Source organism: Fimicolochytrium jonesii (assembly GCF_025526975.1).
Source record: "Fimicolochytrium jonesii strain JEL569 chromosome Unknown EV422scaffold_3, whole genome shotgun sequence".
NCBI lineage: Eukaryota > Fungi > Chytridiomycota > Chytridiomycetes > Spizellomycetales > Powellomycetaceae > Fimicolochytrium > Fimicolochytrium jonesii.
In genome coordinates, this window is record NW_026515670.1 from 811629 (window position 1) to 828739 (window position 17111).

The window sequence follows — 17111 nt, forward strand, 5'->3', positions numbered from 1 at the left end:
GACATGCCTAACTTATCTAGAGATGTCCGTTTGCGCATGTCCCAGTATCGGGCTTTGTGATGTACTGTATGTACTGTACGTCCAATATGACAGCCCTGGAGCCAAGGGCAACACCGAGGGGTGCTCGTCGGCATGCAGTGGATCACTTTTAGCCTGCTGAATAAGTGTTCTCCCGGATAAAGGCTTGCTGTCCCAGAAATCACAGCCGCGCGTGCTAATTTCTAAAGTAAAGTCGTGTGACGTGGCCGGCTGGACGTGACTGGCCCCAGAATATTCGGAGCTTTCAAATGCAACTTCCCCTCAAGCGAACACCGTAATCTTTGGCGACAGCTTGCACTTACCAGCAAGCTACTGAACCGCCATATACATAGGAGCTCGTAGAGCGAGTCAGTCCAAAGTTATTTTCATCGTTGCTTTTTGCACTAGCGATCCATAACGATGTCAGCATTGAAGGACTTGGTAGGCGGTGCCGACTGCTCCGGCGGCAATTCTCTCAGCCACTTTACAAAACAACTACAGCAAGATAGATCACTACAACAGGTACGATAAACGTGAAGGACCAAGGCGCACCTAGTTGCTCTTCATCCATTCCATTCCACTCACCGAAGATGATACTCTTGTAGGACCGTTTTGGGCCTCCGGACAATGTCGGTGTTAGTAGTTCGGTAAGCCGCATGAGTCTGCTGCAGGTGTATCCTGTGGTGTGAATCGACCACTTAACAATGGCATTGCTCCTCTCAGGGACTCGGAATGCGTGGTCGAGCCGCACGACCAAATCTAGCAACCGACGTGAGTACTCCTTGAGCGCAGGAGCGGGAACTCGTTTCATCTATTAACGTCCAACCATTGTTCGCAGAGTGTTGACGAGTTCATCAATGCACCTGGTCCACAAGGCATGCAACGCCCGGGCATGTTTGACATGCAACCGCTTGGTAGAGAACTGGATTCCCTCATACCTCTGGCCAATGCCTCGAGAAACGCTGGGGCCGATTGGGGAGCCGAGTTTGTGAACCACAACATGCAAATGGGTCAACGACCAATGGCGCTTCCACAACAAAACGGTATCATACACGGAGCGAACTGGATCAATGAGTTCGAATCCTCACGGCAGAGTGGGCCGCTCATGCGTGGTACGCTGGTTCCCATTTGAAAGTTGTCGAGATCCTCAACTAACTCATGTGTGTTATAACAGAACCGGTGGCTAGGGATATGTGGGCAGCAGAGTTCCATTCACAGAAAGACCGACAACATCCACAAATGATTAATGGTAATAGCGCAGAATTAGAACGAGCCTTCGAACAGGCCAGATGTAAGTCACTTCTGAGGACGATGATTGATCCGCTTCCGTAACAACGTCTAACAACAAAATTACGCAGATCATACGAGATGGGAACCACAGGGGATTGCACAACGACCTGAAGCTTGGGCATCTGAATACCAGGGAGTCGAGAATGCAAATGCCGAATCATGGATAAAGGAATTCAAAGAGACGGAGGGCATGTCGCACCCGGAAGGGTCAAAAGAAGCGCTTGCGGAATCTGCGAGGATGCTCCTGGATGCCGTGAATGCCCAAGACAACCCGAAATTCCGAGACTCGCAGTTTATGAAACTGATGAAACAGTTCCGAGACCAGGAGGCATCCATAGAAGGGAATAAGGTGGTGGAGCAAACAACACCGTTTGAAGAAGCAGAGTCGTGGGCAAAGGAGTTTGGCGGTGGGACACCGATGCAAAAGGCGTCGTGGGAAGAAGATTTCAATGCCTTGCAATCGGATGTACCCAACACGGCGGGGAAATCAAAGATGTGGGCGGAAGAGTTTGCAGGAGGTGCGGAAGCGGATTGGGCGACCGAGTATCAAGGAAACGGGCCAAAACTCGAGGACAAGCAATGGACAGACGAGTTCCAGCGGCAAGCACAAGAACAAGCATGGGCAAACGAATTTGCGTCGGGAGACAGCAGCCTTGCCGAGGCATTCGCCGACGAGTCCAAAAATTTAGACGATCTGTACAACAACGCCTGGGACTACGACGACCGCGGCTTCTCAGACGTGATCACAGGCCGCGCCATCGGTGCGCGGTACGACCACTACGAATTCACCTCCAACAATCCCTTCGTAGACCAAGTCCCCTCCCCCGTCAACGCGCGCAATCTCACCGAAACGATCCTAGTCCTGGAAGCCGCCGTGCAAAAGGACGCAACGAACAGCAGAGCCTGGTACGAGCTCGGGATCCGGCAACAGGAGAACGAAAACGACGTCGCAGCCATCGCTGCTCTGCGAGAAGCCGTGCGACACGATCCTGGGTTGCTGGACAGCTGGATCGCGTTGTCGGTCTCGTACACCAATGAGAACGCGCGGGCGGACGCGTATGATGCTCTGGAATCGTGGATTGCGAATAACCCGAAGTACAGCCATATTGCGGCCCGGTCGAGGGAGGACACGAGTCCACATGAGACGATTGCGAATATGTATATCGAGGCGGCAAGGCAGGGTGGTGCGCAGGAGCTGGATGCGGATGTTCAGGTTGGATTAGGGGTGCTGTTCAACATTTCGGAGGAGTACCAGAAAGCTGTGGATTGCTTTGAGGCGGCGCTTTCAAAACGACCACAGGATTACCTGCTGTGGAACAAATTGGGGTAGGTGCAGCATGACGTTGTAGCACTCCTGTTTTTTTTTTCATCCCCGACTCATCGATATGTTTCACAATTACAGCGCAACACTAGCAAACTCCAATGACTCCGAACGCGCCATGGACGCCTACTTCCACGCCCTCGACATCAACCCCTCCTACGTGCGCGCCCGCTACAATCTCGCCATCAGCTGTATCCAACTGCAGCAGTACCGCGAAGCCGCCGAACACCTTCTTGGAGCACTCGCCGTGCAGAGCAGCAACATTGAGACGGTTGTCGCGCAATCGAAGGGGAAAGGACGGGCGGATGAGGGTGATTTGACGGCGATGCATAGTGTGCAGAGTGGGACGGTTTGGTCGACGTTGAAGATGGTCGCTGATGGACATCGTAAGTATACCCCCTTTTCATCGGATTGATTACGCGGACACTGACCCACTCGGTATTTCTTTTCCCTTAGTGCGGCGACATGACCTCGCAGAAGCGTGCGAGAAGCGGGATCTGGATGCGTTCCGCGGCGAATTCGTCTTCTGAGCATCCCATTTATGGTAGTTTCACTACGTAGTCGTCGCCATTTGTATGTAGTTTCTCATTGTCTCTCAGACCTACTATAAACGTCTCAATGATGTAGAACCACGTAAATGTTGAAGAATCCATATGCTGACAAGCACGTATGATATCCGTAAGCCTTGGAAACCGTCCAAGTACCGGATGAGGGGATGAGTCCCGCTAGCCAAGGACGGTCCCTACGCCGCTACACTACAAAGTCTATCATAAAACTTTACTATAGATCTCATACGAAATCCTCGCCGCCCTCCGCGGCGGTAAATGGTTGCTGGGCGAGATTCCATCAATCTCATACCTACAGCCCACAAGCACCGTCAGTCTCCCCACAACACTCTCCATCAACTCCGCGCAGAATAAGGTAACGCACCCTCGTTTCCGATAGAAGTTGAGCGCGGCGGTATTGCTTTTGAACGCCGTCAGCATGCATTTGAGCATGTGGTACCGCCTCCCGAGCTCTTCGATGAGGGACATCAGGTGCGTGCCCAGGCCGCAATGTTGGTAGGAGGCAGAGATTTGGAGTTCATAGCTGCCAACGTGAAGGTGATCAGTTGATACATTCCAATGGCGCAATGTGCACCAACCCTCGAATCATACCAATAAACCACCGGAATCTGCACATCTTCCCCGCTCTCCTCACTCCCCTCATCCTCATCCTCATCATTCTTAACCTCGTCCTTGTCATCACACGACTCCTCCATCGTAAACTGAAAATACACAAACCCAACCGGCCGCGCATCCCCGCCCATCGTGTTCACAACAATATACCGCGCATTAGGCTCCGTCATCTCGCGTTGCTTGTCTTCGTCGGACCAGCCGGTGTCTTTTGCTGCTACGTATCTATCAGGTGATCGATGTTAGGTTCGTGGTTTTTGGAAAAGATGGGCGGAGGGACGTACTCATCGTAGAGGTTTTCTTTGACGAGGTTGAAGGCCCATTGCTGTAATGCTGGTGGGAGCGTTTTGAGGGAGTATAGGTGAAGCTCCAAGTCTGTTCTGTCAGCGAAGCCGCGTGGGAAGATGGCAGCAAGGATGATCTGTGAGTTCCCTTAGGATTGCTCTAACTGGCATTTTTGACCTCGCTCTTTTGTCGGAACTGATTGCAGATGGCAAGCCCTACCCTAGCGTGGACGAAGCCTTGGATTGAATGTCGCAGCATTCTGAGAACAATTTCTCGGGAGACACCTATGAGAATAATGAGCGTTGGGGGCACATTGAAGGGTCTGGACGACACGATGCACACCTCGTTTGCTTCCCGTACGAGCTCCTCTCCCTCGCTTGAGTTCATGGTCGCAACTTTGTGAGCGAATTCGGCGAGTCGAGTTGTGTGGGGGTTATTTTGGCACGGAGTTTGGCCCTTTTGAACTCCGATGTTGAATTCGAAAACTTTCGGACTTCGCGTGAGGACGATCTCGCCAAACGGACCCAAACAGCAGAGCAGCACCGACGGGTTCAACAGAACTTCAGACAGCTCCAGGTCATACGTAGGATTTCCGCACACTGCAGAACCATCTCTCCATCGGTACCTTGGATGGGCTCTTACATATCTCAGGGCTCTATACAACTAGGTGCTATATGAACGTGGTTCTAATGTACGAGATTTCGAGCAGAGCCCAAGCCCATCATCTGCTACACTAGGTATATTTGTCATCGCTTGATGTGGACGCAGAAGCTGGCGTTTCCCGATCCGCGCTCTCCACATTTGCATCTTTTGCACTACTACCGTTCACCGGTTTCGCATCAAAAGTGCTGGTGCTGCTTCCCGTTCCCGCCAGCTGCCATGCCGGGATGGTAGGGGTGCGCGGAATGTTGGGGAAGGAGGTCCGCACGGAACTGTTGATCTCTGCTGCTGGTGTAGGGAATTGAACGGTTGGCTGATCGGGCTTTTGTGAGCCGTTCTGCGACGGTTGTGACGGTGATTGCGAATGTGCCGGGGTGGGAGAGGCTACAGCGTCGTTCGCTAGGTTGGGTGATGATGTGTTGGATGCGGGTGGCGTATTAGGCACACGACGGTTGAGGAGAAGCGACTTGAGTGATTTTATCTCGTTCTGCAAGTCCGTTATGACGGCAGTTTGGGACTCTTTGCTCTTGTCCAGCATCTGGCACCAGCAGTAGTCAGACATCAAAAATGAATCGTGACACAAGATAAAGATTCAAACGAACCTTTGGGATCAAATCTCTAATTCCATCGACATCCCGCTTCAATTCCAGCATCTCCCTGTCCCTGTTCTCGTCGCTCTCTCGTAGCAACGTGAGGGTCGCGACCATCCCCTGCAGAGCCTCATTCACTTTGGACCCCTGCGCATCTACCGCCTTCATAACCTCCATTGTTTCCGCCTTTACTGATTCCATCACCGTTGTGGTATTGGCCAGATGCGTTGACAGTTCGGTATTGGAATCATCCATTGCGGTGGGAGTCGGGAACTGAAGGTGCGGGATAACGTGTTTCTGCAGAACCACAGGATATGCCCAGTCAGTGATAGATCATATGCCACACTATATGCCACACTTCAAATCGAAAGGCACCCACCCTGAGAAGCGTCCAAAGGCCATATCCTGCTCCGACGGCCCCTATGGCTCCCAAAGTGTAGTCCTTCCAATTGTATCCAGGTGGTGGTGGAGGTGGATATTGTGGATACGGAATCGGCGCATACTGTTGATACGCCCCGGTCGCTTGGGGTGGCAGGCCCTGCACTTGCTGCACAGCACCTCCTACGCTTGCAGCAGGACCGCTTGCGGACGCCCGACTCAAAGCCTCTTCGATTTCGTCTGCTGACAAGCCTTTGGTTTCGAGAAACGACACTCGCTTCGCCAAGGGAGACTCTTGAACTTTTGGGTCTCTGAGAAACCGGACTGCTGACTGGACAATGTCCTCGCGGACACCTGCTTTTACCATTGTAGACGAGTAAGTAATCTGATGCTACGACCCCGGTAGTGACGTTGTCGGGGTCAGAGTGTCTGTCGCTTCTCCCTTCGCACCCGTCTGACTTGCGTCTGACTCCACGCGTAATAAGTCAGGACGTTGTGAACAGGCTTCCGCGTTTTCCTCATCCCGGCTTCCCCCGACGGTCGAATGGAAGGTCGGATAACACGGCAGTTTGGTGGCCTACTTATTTGAAGTCCTCAACCCTGGAAAGACCAGAATGCCAATGTGGCGAGCGTTGAGACCCAGAAACCGGCAAGCGCACTCGCTTCCCATTTGCGTCAAGTCTGGAAGCCCTTGGATCACGCGCTTATTCGCAACGAAAGTGAGTGCTTTTCTGTACGAAGTGCAAAAGCGCTTACGATGAGAGACGATTCTAAGACTGGGCCGCAGCATAGAGGTACTGAGGAAAGCAAGAACTTTTCCCCGGGCATTCCACCAACAGAGCCAACAACTGCCCTGGTATCAGCGTTTTGGAGAGACATCATGAAGTTTGCGCGTGAGCCCGCTCTGTACAGCTTGGGACATACAAACGGAGTGGGAACAACGCTGACTCCAAGCGTAGCTGATGGCGAGAAAGGACTTCGACGGCTACTTGAGGCTACGATGCTCTCCAGGCGAGAGCAAGGGGACATATTGCCTAGCTTGCTAGCCCGACAGTGTTGCGAGTTCTACGAGTCGTTGGACTTGGTATGGAAGTCCGATTGCGCACCTCCCGCAGATTCATGAGATATAAACAAAGAGATCCCCGTAGAGCCATAGGAAGGACTTTCTTCGCACACTGGGGCGCGATTTTGGCAAGTGTTTGGCCCGTTGGACACTGCCATCGGTATATACGGATCAGGCGAAGAGCTAACGATGCTCGCGAATCAGATGTGAAGCAAGACCAAGTCGTCGCTTCGGCTCAGGCTTACATCGACGCGGTTGCTGCGGTATGTGGTACAGAAATACCTACGATAGTGGATGCGAGCTTGGAGTTTCTGGCTGCCATCTTGACCTTCGGTTGTCGTGTTGTAGGGCAGCAATGGCAGTCGAAAGCTGCCCAGAGCAGAAGAGACTCTCCGAGAATCCTTACGTCCACTGTACGAAAAGTTTTTTGATCAGATACGGGGCCTGCCAGGTGGGATGCCATTCCTGATCACTATGCGATCGAACTTACTGGTGGGTGCGTGGTTGTTCCTTTCCCGTATGCCGGGCGAGTCAAACACTAAACGGGATTTATCAGGACATATTGAAGCAAGAAGGAAGTGATCCACATCTACGGGCTCTGAATGAATCATTGAAGAGTCAGTTGAAACAATGGTTTGGGATAGGGTCTTTGGATCTGGAGAGGATCTCGTGGGACACGTCTGCTAGCGTTCTGGAAAAGGTGTGCGATGAAGAAGAAAAGCATGAGCAAGGCCGAGACACCTCAGCTGACATTCTCCGCCGCCAAGATCGTTCATTATGAGGCCGTTCATGCCGTCCCAACATGGCAAGCATTGAAGCAGCGGCTGGGCCCGGGACGACTTTGCTACGCCTTTTTCCACAAAGGAATGCCACAGGAACCCTTAACATTCGTGCAGATTGCCCTCCTCAAGGAGGTCGCTGGCAACGTTCAAGTATGTCGGCCTTGACTCGCAGTACCGGAGGTTTATCCTGACGCCTCCCACCCCAGGACATGTTGAATAATCCTCATCCCGAGGTCATTGATCCAACAGTCGCCATCTTCTATTCAATATCTTCCTCGCAAAAGGGTCGGTGCTCTATTCCTGGGATTCGGATTTCTTATCGTTGGATCCGAGTGCATGGATCAATTCGGACTGACGGTTCTATATGATCCTCTGTACCTCAGGACTCGCCGGCGTAGATCTTGGCAACTTCCTAATTAAACGCGTGGTGACAGAGCTGCAGACGTTCCTTCCCACCGTGTCCACCTTCTGCACCCTCTCGCCAATCCCTGGGTTTCGTCGCTGGCTGACGACAGCGCTGAACCAGGACGTGTCGGAGCTATTGACTGGGGAGGAGTCTACATCGATAAAACGATTCGCAGGCGAGAAGAAAAGCTCGGCCAGCTCCATCTTATCGGTAGGTAAACGTAGCTGTTGCTGCACCCGGACTCACCCTCATGATGACGTCGTGCTATGCAGGAAATGATGGCGCGCAAAGACTTCTTAGCGAACAGGGAAACACAGGAGGTTCTTCGGCCAATATTACTTCGGCTGTGTGCCAGGTATCTAGTATTGGAAAAACGGCGTTCGCTCGCTCTCGATCCCGTCGGTAAGTGTGAATCGCAATCGAGCTTCGCAACCGGGCTCGAAGCCTCGTTCTTGATCTGAGATGATGAGCTTGGCGCAGGCAACTTCCATATTCGAAACGGAGCATGCATGCATAGATTGAACTGGATGGGAGATTCATCCGGTAAGGCATGTACCTTTTATCTTTGCCGTCGCCTCACGCTTATCTGCATCATTGCGCTATCGCTGTCTGGCCCCATCAGCGAAAGGCCTAGCCCAGTCGTTTGGAATCATGGTGAACTACAACTACATCTTACCTCTCGTCGAGGAAAACAACCAGGCGTACTTGGTAGATGGCAGCATCACACTCACGAACGAGTGCGTAAACGCAAAACCCGACGACGGCCCGGAGATGACCGCTCTGCAATGGGCGGTTAAGCAAGCTCCGGAGGCGCAACGAATGGACGATCGAGGGGTTGTGAGGGTCAGGATAGGGCGAGATAGGGTTGCAAATCTGTAGAACAATTCTTCGACGGACGCTGAGTCGCAGTTTCTCACCGCTGTAGCCAATCATCAGAATCTTTTGGAAAGATGTACAAAGAGAACTGTCACACCGCATTTGTATCCTAGACCCAAAAAGTATAAATAGATAGATCAGACAGAGATGCAGACTCCTCAACAACCGGGCGGTCCCAAAAACTTTTCTGCCCCAGATAAAATGAGATCAAACCACATCACTCCCAAACGTCCACTCCCTCGCGAAATAGAACTCCCTCGGCGGCGCCCCGCCCACCATCGGCACCCAAACAGTCAGCGGATCCACGCCGACCTGTTCCAAGCGGCATCCCCCACACGGACCAAGCACAGGCACGGGTAGCGTGATCGCTAAAGTGCAGTTGCTTTCTGTGGCCACGCTGAACCCGATCGCTTTCAGGTACGAAGAGGAGGATGCCGTGCGGTCGATGCTGAGCGTGAGCGTTGGCTTGCAGAGATCTCGTTTGGCGCGGTTGCGGAAGGCTTCGTGGTGGACTGAAGAAGTAAATTGTGAAGTGAGAAAACTGAGATTCCTCACACTAGGGCAGCGGAGTTGGAAAGCCTACCATCCATATGAGCACTTATGATGGGCCATCTGACAGCCTTTGTGAGCGTCCCGACGATGTTCTCGGCCCATTGCTGGGCAAGCCCGAACCGCCCTGTCGCTCCGCTATTCGCCACCGTGATGGTCGGCATGTTCGCACTTCTCAGATTCGCCTGCAATGGGAGCCCAAGCACACATCAGAAGCCATCGGTGGAAAGAGCCTTCATGCAGCAACACCCACATACCTGATGAAACATATAACTATCCCACCGCATTTGCAACAACAACGTCATGACCCGATTCGTCTCGTACGTTGCTATCATGTAATCCCATGTTCTGTTGCCCTGGTCTTTATAGTAGATGTTGTTATACAAAATGACATCTTCTTCGGGTAGGCTGCAGTTGAAGTAGATGACCGTTGCCTGCCGTGGTATCACTGTGCGGTGGACGGACTGTATTAGCAGATGAACTACAGTGGCAACAAGATTGTGAGGCGGACATACCTTCGTACCCAGCATGGTTTGACGAGCCGATCGTGGTCACATAAGGGTGATAAGGGAACGTCGCGTTGGTGCAATCCCCTCGCGTCGTGTCTCCGACCACAGACGTGTAGCCATGTGCTATGAGGGATTGAAGTGCGTCGACATTATGAATGCCGGTGATCTTAAAAAGACACGGAAGCGTTCGATTGATATCAGTATATGTAGTGTGTGCATGGAACTGGCAATCCTGTTATCAGGCAAATACCTACCATTGGGGTGACCATCGAGCGCTTTGCCATGACAGCGGCTTGCAGAAGCCCCGAAAGCCCAGCAAAGAAGGTATTGACCTCTAGTTCGTTATTGGTATCTGAGCGGCTGCAGTGGGACGTCAGCGACTCGCCAGCCGAAACCCAGCAACCCGCTTGCAAGCAAGTCTCACTTACGTAGCCTGATCCAAGGACAAATGCGTAAACGTATGCGAACACCACCAAAACTGGTCCCTCGTCGCCGTATTGCCCAAAAGCTCCGCATACAACCCATCCTTCAACAGCCCCTCGTGCGTCATCGTCTTGTAGAGCGATACTTCCGCTGGCCAGTAATTTGTTCCAGTCCCGGGGGATTTTATGAAGTTGTAATTGGGTGTCGTCACGGGAATAGAGACCGACAGGGTGGGAGTTGCCGCTTGTACCGCTCCAACACCGTTGTACGCCAATGTGAGTCGGAAGGATGATCCGGTTGGCAGTCTTTTGTTTACATCAGTTTGCCATGCGACGATGTTCTGAACGTCGGCGGGAGTGATGCGGTATTGAGGTGGACCCATGAGGACGTCATCGACCTGATGTGCATATCGGAAGGAAAATGAGGCCTGAATCCGCTTTCGGGAAATTTACGTTTTTTGGACCATACATCCATGTTCAGGTATATCCTTCGGAATCCACTGTACAGTTGCCGCGTTCCCCAGTGGACGTATCTACCGAAACGAGCATCAGTAACATCGCCTATACTACACTCAAGACTAGAGAATGCTACAGATAAAGTCTACTTACAAGTGCCCGAAAAAGAGACTTGCTGTAGACCACCATCCTGTGAATCAAACCGTTAATGTGCCTGCCTCGCCGCCTACTTAACATATTCTACGCCTTACCGAATGCCATGAAGAAGGTCATCTGCTCCCTGCCATTCGGATATTTGATGAGCTACATTAAAATCGGTTTTCATATGAGAATTGAACGATGGATGTTTTCAATGTGCATCTTGAGGGACTTCCTAACTTACAACTCCAACCACTGTCCGCGTAGGGAACTGTCCATCCGAACTCGGGCCTAAGGTCGCAATGGCCGTTGTTGTCGAATTAGTGATGGTGGCGGGATAATGATACAATCCGGTCGTTGAGAATGTTGCGCCATTCACAAGCCCAGCGCTCGCCACATCTGGGATCTGGACGTACGAGACGTTTTGAGTGACCTACGATCACACCAGGAAGATGAGAACTGTTTCCTGATCCGCAGCTAGAGCTCCATTGATCCGTAAACCAAGATCTCACCCCGCTGGCGCAGCATGCAGCATTGGCCGGCCCAACCGGGGCCGTGCCGGTTGTCGGTCCTGGGTTGTCATCCAACGTAACTCGGCGGACTTTATTCTTCACCTCGAATCTTTCGACAATCAAAACGTCCAGATGAGCTCTTGAGCCTTCCCTTCAAATTGATTCACGTGCCCTAGCAAGGCTTACGCTGCCAGCTGATCCCACTGAGCCGTCGTCAACGCGCTAATCCAAAGCTTCGTATCTGGATTCTGATATGGCACCCGTCCCGGACTAAGCACGGTCATGGAATATAGAGCGTTTCGGCTCGCATCTTCCAACGGCAGAGTACTACTTCCATCGGGATTGACATATCCGCTTTTGGGAACTATTACGACATCATATGGGATGCTGTAGCTTTTAAGCGTCGTCTCCACTGCTGATGTGTCGGCTTCCGTGGTTGTCAGCACGAGGACGCGCTGTCGTATTGTTGTTATGCCGGTGCCCGTGAGAGACCGGTCGAGAGAGGAGCCTACGGAAATCTGCCAGCCATGATGTCGGCGTGAGTTTCGACGAAGCAGACTGCGCGTGAGCCAGTCGACCTCCGCTTACAGGACGATAACCTCCTGCCATAACTTCCTGCACGAAGATGGCCAGAGAGACTAGTAGCAGCCAGGCCCATGGGTTGAACTTTCGTGTAGACATCCTGGTATGCATCTGATCATGAGAGGCTGTTCTAGCACGGATAGCCGGTTCCAAGAGAGGACTTGGCCCCGCTGCCGTGAGTAACTGCATGTAACGTACGACGTCAACAATGAACCAGCGTCGAGCAAATCCGCGCCTGTTGACAAGCGTCGCCTTTGGTAACACATGAAAACATATGTACGCCCAGTACCTACCAACTCTACCACCCTGTTTCGCTCACAGCGCACAGGGCTGGGCTCTTGTCGCTATATATAGAGAGACTGGAGTTTCTCGTGCTTTTTGGAAGGGCTACGGTGATGCTTTCGCAATTGTGTCTCCGCTTGGATTTGAACTTCCAACGCGTGCACTGATCTGGTAAGCAAAACGCGTACAGTACACAAGACAGCCATCCCACCCTCATCTTCAACACACAAACATTACTGTATATAGCTAGAAGCCGCTGTCAACCAAGTACCGTTCCTGGAAAAGCTCTCTATACAGGGGGGCCTAGTACCGCTGGGGAAAGGTCAGACATAGTACCGTTGAGGAAAGGGTCTGCTTAGACAACCGTATGCGCAAATGCTTGCGCAATCCGCATTTATGACCCAAACGGTGCTCCATGTTGTCCTGTATCGATACATATGACTTTTGAGCATGCCCAAGCTTCGTACCGCTGATGGGAACCCATACTGGACAGCCTTCTCGTGGCGGTTCCTGTTGTAGTATTTGGGCTGTCATGGCTCGAGGAAACCAGTGGTCCACTTTTAATTTGGTCCCTGCGTCTGTTTTTTTCTCTCGATTCGCTTGTAGAGGGACCACTCCACTCCCACTCCAAGTAAACTCTCCTTTTCAGGATGTTTGGTTCCAAGTCCTCCGTTCAATACAAGACAGCGTTTACATTTTCGTCTTGGCCTTGTATCCGTAAGTCCATATGCCTCTGCGTGCTGTGCTGCCGGCCGGCGCGATGGCCACAAGGTCCGGGTCCCTGAGTTGGCCCTGTCGCGTGCGGAGTAGGTGGATATGCCGATGTGGATGCACGTTTTCCGTATGGATGCACTCGTTTGCGCATAGGCATTGCATGCCGTCCCGCCATCTGCCTGCTGACCCTCCGCTGAGCCCAAGTTCGCAAGCTCATAGCAGTTGGGAGTATCTCGGGGGTGGTCACCTCCACATAGCAGTGGACGTCCCACCTATTCAAGGGCTGTCCCAGGCTTACCACCGTACAAGGTCTGTGAAGGACGTTTCCGAATTGTCCTCGCGAACACATGGCAAGTCGGCTCCAACGCTGTTCATCCGTATACCGAACAGCCAAACGGGAACACGCAACGTCTGAGCAACGTGTTGTACCTTGCAAGACAGCCTGGCAGTGCCTTCGAGCAGAAGTGCCTGCCTTCTCCCCTGCATCGCATCGCTTCTCTTGCGCTTTCCTCAAAGCGAGCACGTTTTGATTCTGGCGTCTGGGAAATGGGCCGCACGGCCCACAAAGCCTCGATTTGTCATTTTGGAAGCGATCGACATGACTTGTTGGCGTGCAACTCGAGAGCTACTATGTATGCCCGTATGACGTGGAGGAGTGAGTACCTCTGAGGTGATGAAGGCGGCGCTCCTGATTGGCCGAGGACGCGAAACGCGTGCCCGAATCCCACATTGACATCATGACGTGGGCCTTTTGCCGATGAATTGGCGCAAAGGATTGTTTTTTCCGTTCCTTCCCAGCCTTGTCTCAATTGAATCAGGCATTTGGATCGAGTCCCGGGGCGAGGTTCCATCAATGGTCAAAGGGAGCGAGCCTCAGGGAGGACCTCTCCAGTGACGTGCGCACGATGGCATGGCGTATACGGCATGGGCGGAGGGCGGGGGCGGCCTCTCACAAGCCCTCCCTGACCGGCGCGCGCGCCACCCTGCTGACTCGCACTGGGGACCCCACAATTACCCCACACTCAACTGCATCATCATGCACATTCATGTTTCACTTTCTTGTCCACCGGTCATGACTCTCGGAACTCACCGACCTCATCAACCAGTGTTCCGGATTTGGTTTCGCAGCTCGCTTGTCTCTAGTGATCCAACCCTAAACCATGCCAGATATAAAAGGAGGCTTCATCCGCCGCCGGCCGCCTCGCAGCGAGATTTCAAACAGAAAGCCTCTGTCTGACCGCCGAAAGTTCCAAAACTGTCTGAAGATTCGCAAAGGGTTGATATTCACGGCACATAAAAGCATCTGGGCCTGCCTTCTATCTATCACAGCCAAACCTGCGTCCCTTTTTTTGGTTCTAGTAGTGCCCGTTTACCCTTCCATACCGTTCGAATCTTTCACCTGCCGAATTCAAAAAATCACATCTGGACCCCGCTAATCACATGGGAAAATGTCGCCCTCAACAATCACCTCACCCACCGCTGTGGACGTCCACCACGATAACGGCTTTCATCGCAAAAGGAGCGTAAAGTCAAATTACGCAAAGCCGGCGCCAGTGCCGGTCATCGATTTGCGCGGAAACACATCCCAATCGAATACGGACGATAACCTGAAAGCGTCCATTATCAAAGGGCTCTCGACGAAAAATGTCGAGTACCACTTCGGCCCGCAGGGACCAACCCTCGTCCGATCGGTCCCGACCATGGTGCTGTACGACGACAAAGGTCTGGAGATCTTTGACAAAATCACGTACGTCGAGGAGTACTACCTGACCGAAGCCGAGATTGACGTGCTCCATTCGCACGCCGTTGACTGCGTATCGCGCGTTGCTGGAAACGGCAGCATCTTTGTCGAGCTCGGTTGCGGTGCCATGCGCAAGACGAAGCACATCCTGCAAGCGATCGAGTCTCTTGGCTTGAAGAACGTGACTTACTACGCTGTCGATTTGAGCGAAGCGTCACTTCGCGACTCCCTCAGTCCTCTCGCAGACGCCTTCCCAACCATCCAATTCGTAGGACTTTTGGGCTGTTACGAGGACTCTATCCAGTATATCAGCACCACCATTCCCGCCACGACGTCAAAGACGTACCTCTGGCTCGGCAGCTCGATCGGTAACCTCAACCGCCAGGAAGCCGCCAGCTTCTTACGGCAAATCTGCGACAAGGGAATGAATGTCGGCGACACATTCCTGTGCGGCATCGACCGCCGCAATGCCCCCGAACTTGTCGGCGCGGCGTATAACGACTCGCAAAATGTGACACGAGACTTCATCATGAACGGTTTGGATCACGTCAACACGATTTTCCGCGCAAACGTCTTTGATCGCTCTGCTTTTGAGTATCTGTCCATCTACAACGCCGTCGAGGGCCGACACGAAGCATACTACAGGTCGCTGAAAGACCAAACGATATCCGCCCCCGGTCACAACCAGATATCGTTGACCAAGGACGAGATCTTGAACGTCGAGTACAGCTACAAGTACTCCAAGGAAGAGGTAGACGAGCTCGTTGAACAAGCGCAGTTCTACAATGTCGGTAAATACACCGACAGGAGGCAAATGTACGACCTCCACCTGTTCCAAAAGCCGCCATTCTTCTTCAAAAAGTCCAACGAGACCCTCACCATCTTACCCTCGATGGAAGAGTGGGGGCAGATGTGGAAAGCATGGGACCACATCACAACGACCATGATCCCGGCTTCCGAGCGGCTCACCCGCCCCATCGCATTACGACACCCCTTCATCTTCTACCTGGGCCACATCCCCGCGTTCCTGGACATCCAGCTGGCCCGCGCGGAAAAGGCGCCTTTGACATCGCCGCAATCGTTCGCACGAATCTTTGAACGCGGCATCGACCCGGATCTTGACGACCCCAGCGTGTGCAACCCGCACTCGGAGGTGCCAGATCAGTGGCCGGAGGCGGAAGAGATCATGGAGTACCAGGGACGGGTGAGGGAGCGGTTGCGCAAGGTCATGGACGATGTTGCGCAGGGGAAGGACGTTGGAAAGCGCTTGAAGCGAGCGCTGTGGATGTGCTATGAGCACGAAGGCATGCATCTCGAGACATTGCTCTACATGCTCGTCCAATGCTCCACCGCTGTCCCGCCTAAGGGCATCCTGGCCCCGATTCCCAACCAGTTCCCATCGACCAAGCTCGCGGATATGATCCGCGTTGCACATCCGCAGAACGTCAAGACGGGAATCAACGACCAGGAGTACCTCGATCATGAGCCCACTGCTGCGCTGCCCGTGACGTTTGGATGGGATGTCGAGAAGCCCGCCCGCGAGTTGCCCGCTGGCAAACCGTACGAGATCCAGTCCCGGACAGTCACCATCGGCGAGTACATTCAGTTCCTAGATAGCGAGAAAGATGGCTGGAGGGAGGAAACTGGCCTGCTCCCTGCCAGCTGGGCACCCCTTCCATCATCATCTACAGCTCAAAAGGGATTTCTGACGACCGGTCTCTCCACCTACGGCGTCAAGACGGTATTCGGCATCCTCCCCTTATCCGACTTCATGACCGCGCCCGTCTCCGTATCCTACAACCAAGCTCACAAATACGCCACGACCCGCGGCATGCGTCTACCCACCGAAACCGAGCTCCGCGAGTTCCGCAGCCATGGCAAGCACCAGCCACGCAACTACGGGTTCGCGTCCATGGTCGCGCTCGGGTCCAGTGACATCGACTCGGACAAACCCGTCATCGACGAAGGGCTGTGGGAGTGGACGTCGACGGTGCTGAACCGGTCGGAGGAGGACGGCTATGTCAAGTCCGAGGTATATCCTGGATATTCGAGCGACTTTTTCGATGGGAAGCATAATGTGGTGTTGGGCGCCTCCTGGGCGACCATCCCGCGTATCTCCGAGAGAGAGAGTTTCACCAACTGGTATCAGAGAGGATACCCGTATGTGTTTGCTGGGTTCCGCCTGGCGCGGGACCTTTGAGTTTAGGGACTGTCTTGCCTTCTTGTTTTTGCCTTGACTTGCTTCGTTGTATATATCATATTTTTGCAATTTCCATTAGACCCTTGAATTCATCTTTGCTGCTGCAGACTTCGCTTCCGTGTATCAATAGCGATCTTTGCGGTCTCTTTCTATTCGTTCGGT

General features: G+C 53.0%; 6 protein-coding genes across 6 annotated transcripts; 3 read left to right on the top strand and 3 right to left on the bottom strand.

Annotated features, from left to right (window-relative positions):
* The first annotated feature begins 239 nt into the window (after window positions 1-239).
* On the top strand, window positions 240-3252 carry EV422DRAFT_241169 (uncharacterized protein). Its single transcript, XM_053065658.1, has 8 exons — window positions 240-540; window positions 624-665; window positions 742-789; window positions 857-1130; window positions 1193-1309; window positions 1377-2634; window positions 2711-3015; window positions 3086-3252. Exons 1-8 carry the CDS (start codon window positions 439-441, stop codon window positions 3157-3159), a joined length of 2220 nt encoding a protein of 739 aa, XP_052928707.1. The 5' UTR covers window positions 240-438; the 3' UTR covers window positions 3160-3252.
* Window positions 3253-3279: 27 nt separating this feature from the next.
* EV422DRAFT_241284 (acyl-CoA N-acyltransferase) lies at window positions 3280-4580 on the bottom strand. The gene is made up of 6 exons (XM_053065659.1): window positions 4432-4580; window positions 4309-4373; window positions 4089-4184; window positions 3787-4029; window positions 3560-3718; window positions 3280-3487 (listed from the first exon to the last, which is right to left on the bottom strand). The coding sequence occupies exons 1-6, from the start codon at window positions 4474-4476 to the stop codon at window positions 3397-3399; spliced, it is 699 nt and encodes a 232-aa protein (XP_052928708.1). The 5' UTR covers window positions 4477-4580; the 3' UTR covers window positions 3280-3396.
* A 1-nt stretch (window position 4581) lies between these two features.
* On the bottom strand, window positions 4582-6170 carry EV422DRAFT_241154 (peroxisomal membrane anchor protein conserved region-domain-containing protein). The gene is made up of 3 exons (XM_053065657.1): window positions 5719-6170; window positions 5352-5636; window positions 4582-5287 (listed from the first exon to the last, which is right to left on the bottom strand). The coding sequence occupies exons 1-3, from the start codon at window positions 6082-6084 to the stop codon at window positions 4823-4825; spliced, it is 1116 nt and encodes a 371-aa protein (XP_052928709.1). The 5' UTR covers window positions 6085-6170; the 3' UTR covers window positions 4582-4822.
* Window positions 6171-6474: 304 nt separating this feature from the next.
* Window positions 6475-8847, top strand: EV422DRAFT_492508 (malonyl-CoA decarboxylase-domain-containing protein; the record flags this gene model as incomplete). Its single annotated transcript, XM_053067605.1, has 11 exons — window positions 6475-6801; window positions 6866-6923; window positions 6997-7070; window positions 7150-7272; window positions 7337-7480; window positions 7548-7712; window positions 7769-7847; window positions 7946-8194; window positions 8260-8370; window positions 8449-8511; window positions 8591-8847. 11 exons carry the CDS (start codon window positions 6475-6477, stop codon window positions 8845-8847), a joined length of 1650 nt encoding a protein of 549 aa, XP_052928710.1.
* A 204-nt stretch (window positions 8848-9051) lies between these two features.
* EV422DRAFT_564363 (uncharacterized protein) lies at window positions 9052-12111 on the bottom strand (the record flags this gene model as incomplete). Its single annotated transcript, XM_053072190.1, has 13 exons — window positions 9052-9356; window positions 9428-9578; window positions 9651-9841; window positions 9909-10068; window positions 10157-10262; window positions 10331-10722; window positions 10794-10857; window positions 10934-10970; window positions 11032-11083; window positions 11163-11351; window positions 11431-11539; window positions 11617-11948; window positions 12019-12111. 13 exons carry the CDS (start codon window positions 12109-12111, stop codon window positions 9052-9054), a joined length of 2181 nt encoding a protein of 726 aa, XP_052928711.1.
* A 1990-nt stretch (window positions 12112-14101) lies between these two features.
* EV422DRAFT_517113 (histidine-specific methyltransferase) lies at window positions 14102-17044 on the top strand. The gene has a single exon (XM_053069426.1). The coding sequence runs from the start codon at window positions 14457-14459 to the stop codon at window positions 16947-16949; it is 2493 nt and encodes an 830-aa protein (XP_052928712.1). The 5' UTR covers window positions 14102-14456; the 3' UTR covers window positions 16950-17044.
* Window positions 17045-17111: the final 67 nt, after the last annotated feature.

What these genes read in the sequence shown, in the direction of transcription:
- EV422DRAFT_241284 (XM_053065659.1), bottom strand. Translation starts at nt 4,476, where the DNA reads ATGAACTCAAGCGAGGGAGAGGAGCTCGTACGGGAAGCAAACGAG. An exon ending in AAGGCTTCGTCCACGCTAGG is followed by an intron (nt 4,185 to 4,308) that starts GTAGGGCTTGCC and finishes CTTCGCTGACAG; the next exon opens with AACAGACTTGGAGCTTCACC. An exon ending in CAGATTCCGGTGGTTTATTG is followed by an intron (nt 3,719 to 3,786) that starts GTATGATTCGAG and finishes TCACGTTGGCAG; the next exon opens with CTATGAACTCCAAATCTCTG.
- EV422DRAFT_517113 (XM_053069426.1), top strand. Translation starts at nt 14,457, where the DNA reads ATGTCGCCCTCAACAATCACCTCACCCACCGCTGTGGACGTCCACCAC.
- EV422DRAFT_241154 (XM_053065657.1), bottom strand. Translation starts at nt 6,084, where the DNA reads ATGGTAAAAGCAGGTGTCCGCGAGGACATTGTCCAGTCAGCAGTCCGG. An exon ending in GCCTTTGGACGCTTCTCAGG is followed by an intron (nt 5,637 to 5,718) that starts GTGGGTGCCTTT and finishes GTGGTTCTGCAG; the next exon opens with AAACACGTTATCCCGCACCT. An exon ending in TTAGAGATTTGATCCCAAAG is followed by an intron (nt 5,288 to 5,351) that starts GTTCGTTTGAAT and finishes TGCTGGTGCCAG; the next exon opens with ATGCTGGACAAGAGCAAAGA.
- EV422DRAFT_241169 (XM_053065658.1), top strand. Translation starts at nt 439, where the DNA reads ATGTCAGCATTGAAGGACTTGGTAGGCGGTGCCGACTGCTCCGGCGGC. An exon ending in AAGATAGATCACTACAACAG is followed by an intron (nt 541 to 623) that starts GTACGATAAACG and finishes ATACTCTTGTAG; the next exon opens with GACCGTTTTGGGCCTCCGGA. An exon ending in ATGTCGGTGTTAGTAGTTCG is followed by an intron (nt 666 to 741) that starts GTAAGCCGCATG and finishes TGCTCCTCTCAG; the next exon opens with GGACTCGGAATGCGTGGTCG.